Raw genomic sequence first — 4,793 nt, 5'->3', positions numbered from 1 at the left:
CGACGTCTATAACAACGTAGATGTCGGTTAGTGTCATTCGACGTCTATATCGTTAACCGACGTTTATATGGACATCGGTTCTGAGGAATTGCGACGTCCCATAGACGTCACCCGTTTAGACGTCGGATGTGAAAGTGACGTTAAAAGCCCAAATTAACTGACGTTAAACAGTGTTTTTGCACTAGTATTCGCTACACTAGTGTAAATATTTGATAATATTAAGTTTTTTTTAGATGATTTTTATTTTATTATAAAAAAATAATTAAATGATACTGAAAGAGGAAGAAAACAGATATGGAGACAAATATGAGGTATATCCATCATTTCGATAAAGATGATAATGAAACAAAAATCATATACTTATTCAGCATAAAAATGAGAATCGGTATGAACTTTTACCTTGAAATGAAAATGAGAATGAGTATGAATTTTTACCTTAAAAATAAAGATAGGATGATAAAATTTTAGGTCCCATTGTCATCTCTAAACCTAATTAAACCAATTATAACAAATTCAAATATAATTTTAAAAGAATAAAATTTAATCTAATTTAGTCAAAATAAATCTAAAATTTTATTTTATTGAATTTAGAATGGATTTTCAAAAAATCTACTTGAGTATTAGAATGGAACTCTTATTTATTTTATATTCCTCACAATCTTAATAATTGACAATTTTATTAATAGTTGTAATTTGGCTTATGAAGTTACATCTTGGATGATCAAAATGCAAGTGAGTGAATACCACATTCTTCTCTTAGCTTCTCTTTGAGCTGCTCAACTTCTTTTTCAGGCAAAGTAACAGTCACCATTCTCCCACTCCTCCCATCTTCTTCGTCTTGCAATCCCGGCAGCACCAAAACGACACCGTCTTCACCCACCCCACCAACTCCACAATTCACCACAACCGGTTTCTCTCCGTTCAAAACAACCTCGTAAATACCATCTTCTTCCAAATCCACAAACGTCAATTTTGCTCCATAAACCACCAAATTCTCTTTCCCTTCCTTCTCTTCCACCAACTTCTCCACAACGCCATTCTCAACCCTTTTCACCTCACCAATCAGCTTCGCCAAATCCGCCACGTCAGATTTTCCAACCGCCACGTCTGCTTCAACCACACTTATAACCACGTCATTGCTCGGAAAGTCATCCGAGCCACCGCCACGTGTCAAAACTGTCACTATCTTTGGCTCCGAGTCTCTGATGCGTGCCACGTGTTTCCACACCAGAGCCGATAGAATCTCGAAGTACGAGGTATCGTTGGCTTGGTTTTCGTCGCTTGTGAACATGGACGTTACAAGATGGTCAAGCTGGTTGGGAGTAACGTGGAAAGTGTGAGTAAGCATCTTGGTGTCGTTTGTGGCGAGCCAAAGATCCTCTACGGGGGTGGCCATTTTAACGGAAATGGGATTCCCATGATTCCCATTGTTGTGTGGTGGGGATGGAGTTGGTCTGTGATGTGTGACGTGAAGGGTTTTTTGTGGCGCGTGACCCGCAAGTATTCGACTCCACTTGGTGATGAAATTGAAAGCCGAAAAAGCATCTCCAAGAACATGGGACCAACTAAGTCCCACAGAAAGCCCTCCACATTTGAACCAAGTGAACTGCATGCAAAACAAAAAACATAATGACACATTAATGCTTAGTTGCATTCTACCACATAAAATTCCAAGACTTATAAGGTCGACTTAATCGTAAAATTCAGAAGAAATATAAAAGAGATTGTAATTTTAATTCCATTCACTAATATTCTAAAATTAGTTTAATGAGTTAGAAAAAAACTTAGACTATTAACATAATACTAACAACTAACTATTATAAAAAAAACATTGAATATGTTTTTTTTTTTAACACACTCTGCTTTACTAAATTCTATTAATCTTATTTAACGTTCTATCTTTTCCTGATGTGAGTTGCCAATTGATATGACCAATGATTGTGAGATTAATGAATGCATACCTAACTTGGTCATTCACGCACGAAGACTAGGACACATAACACCTTTCGGATAAGAGCAAAGGCAAATGTGCAAAACGAAACCAAACCAGAAACCGCAACTGATCTCATTGAATAATTCGCATTCATTTATGTTGGGAAAAGTTTTATATCCAGATCACGCAGAGTACTTAAGATAGCAAAGTAGCCAAACAAATCCGTATTATATGTTGTCAGATGTAATAATTAACATTCTTTATGGATATGAACTTCTACAGTATAAATATTTTTCTTTTCAATATGATTTACACCTCTTACTTGTTTTAACTAATATTAATAATTATAGACAAATTTAAAACCACTTTATGCAACATGAAATCAAATATATAAATAAGGAGAAAAATGTTCATAGGTCTATTCAGTTGTTATACCATCGATGACACCTTCTTTAATAACCAGCTATCTTATTCCCCAACCCCACTCCAATTATATATATATATATATATATATATATATATATATATATATATATATATATATATATATATATATATATATATATATATTCAAAATGGTAATCTTATATGTACAAAAATAGTTATTTCAATTAAAAAAGAATAATTTTTTTAGCACACTCTGATGTCGAAAACATTTATTATTTATAGTTATATGTGATTTTTCTTTTTTTTTAACTTTTTTCTCTGTTTTCTAAAGTATCATTTAAGATTATTTCAAAGAAAATTAAGAAATACGATAATTTTTTCTATATGAATAAACTTTTCATTTTACTTATTTTATTTTACACCATTATAAATCATGTACATAATCTAATTAAAATCAGGTGAAAAGTAAGATTACAAACTAAAAAATAAGCAGTCCTATACAAAAATAGTTATTATTGACAATTAACGAATAGCATATTAAATAATTAATACTTTTAAGAAATAATCATTTTATTTTCTGAAATAATTTTTATTTAAAAAAGTTATATTTTGAAAAATATGCCTGAGTCAATTTTAACATTACATTAAGAAAAAGCAAGCTAACAACCTTCATTAATTCAACTAAATTAATCAAATACACCAATAAGTTTTCTAGTCACCTATTTTTCCATTAAATTAGACGACTTTTAATTCCCTTTCTTCAAATTCACTCCAAAGTAATATCCTTTTCTTTCATTATCCGAAAAGATGAGTGAATATGACGAAACTTAAGCCATTAATTTATTGGTGAAATTTCCATGAAGTTATACAGTATAAATGATAAAGGGTCTTTAAAGCAAGCAACGCAACAACAGACTTTGTATCACACCCAACTAACATTCCCAAAATTAAGTAAAAAAATAGGACTTTAGGTTGTTAATTATAGGCAACTCACATAAAAAGAAAAAGCAACCAGTCCGTGAAGTAAAAGTGTCACGAATCATAAAAAAAAAGAGTTGCTAAAGACATTCTCAACTCTCAACAATAAATTAAAGCAATAACTGAAGACGAAAAATAAAAGTAAAAAAGGAATTACAATATAAAGGTACTTTTTTTTAATATTTTTTTAATCAGCCTTGAGTTTAACTATTATAATATTGAAAAGAGACCATCTTTCCACGTATAATAATTCCAAGCAACAAAAAGTTAAGTTTTAAACCGTTTAAAACATATTTTTCTAAAAAATTTTGGTTATATATATATATATATATAAATTAAAAAGAAATTTAAGAAAGTGAATAATGGTGTACCTTAAGAAAGACCAAAGGGGAGAAACCTAGGTCAGGACCGAGCACATGATCGGGGAGAAGAGCGTGATGAAGGGAGGAGCCGTTTTGATGAAACCATTCCGGAAGGGTGAGGTGGGAGTGAGACTCGGCGATGCGGACACCGGCGTCGTTGCACTTGATGAAGGGTCGACCCGACTCGGAGATGCGGATCCGACCCGAGAGATGGGTGACATGGTCGAGGAGTGGGAACATGGGTTTCTTGAGGTCGTAGATGGAGAGTCCCTGAGCAGCGTGGTTGTCGAAGAAGTAGAGGGCTCTGATGTAGTGGAGCTTCAGGAGCAGGTCCATGGAGCTGAGCTGCCACTCAGTCTGTTCGTCGCCGCGTGGGGTTGCCGGCACCACCGTTGAGATCTTGGAGGTGGGAGGCTGGGTTTGTTCCATAAGGGTGGTGGTTGTGATGAACAAAAAAGAAGAAAGAAGAAGAAGGTTTGTGTTGTGCGTGGTGTGTGTGAAGCTGCTGCAGGTGTATATATAATGGTGTTAAACTTGAGTTAGTTATTAGTTGATACAGATTGAGTTTAAGTGATGAGATAGGATCATTAATGAAGGCAACTGATGAATCAGCGAGAAGAAAGAGAAGGAAACCACAAGAAACAAAATGTGCAGAGGTTTTGTGAACACAACGTGTAGATTGGGAGTACCACAATACCACTCTCGCATCAACCAAATTTATTTTATTATTTTTTTATTTTTTTATTTTTTAAATAAATTCTTTCACAACTCATGAAATTTTCATAAAAAATAAATTTTCGTATTTGATTATCAAAATCCTTCTGTCCTCGAAAAATCATGACACTTTTTTTATTCCATTTCTACTTTTATATTGCTTTTAAAATTTTTGGTTGTGTTTGTTTTTTCATATGCAATGTTTTTCATGCGTAAAAGAATGGATTTCCAATCAATTCATTCGTTTGTTTATACCTATTTATGTGATTTAAAATATCGAATTTAGAAAAAAAATTACAAATATATTCAGGAATATTAAAACAAGTTTGTCATGATATAGTATGCATGTTCCATTCAAAAATTAAAATGTTCTTTGTCTTTTATTTGAAATTATATTGTTGTCACTTAAGTAAAAACGG

The 4,793-nt window shown here is 32.8% G+C and overlaps 1 protein-coding gene across 1 annotated transcript; it reads right to left on the bottom strand.

Moving 5' to 3' along the window:
• Positions 1-613: 613 nt before the first annotated feature.
• LOC106778934 (protein ECERIFERUM 2) lies at positions 614-4,410 on the bottom strand (the record flags this gene model as incomplete). The annotated part of the gene is given in 2 exon segments (XM_014666942.1): positions 614-1,606; positions 3,670-4,410. Coding segments are annotated over 2 exon segments (1,305 nt in total). The 3' UTR covers positions 614-721.
• Between the last annotated feature and the right edge of the window lie 383 nt (positions 4,411-4,793).

This window comes from Vigna radiata, unplaced genomic scaffold (assembly GCF_000741045.1).
Source record: "Vigna radiata var. radiata cultivar VC1973A unplaced genomic scaffold, Vradiata_ver6 scaffold_180, whole genome shotgun sequence".
Lineage (NCBI taxonomy): Eukaryota > Viridiplantae > Streptophyta > Magnoliopsida > Fabales > Fabaceae > Vigna > Vigna radiata.
The sequence above is the reverse complement of the archived record's forward strand: the minus strand, read 5'-3'. Positions and strand labels throughout refer to the sequence as shown.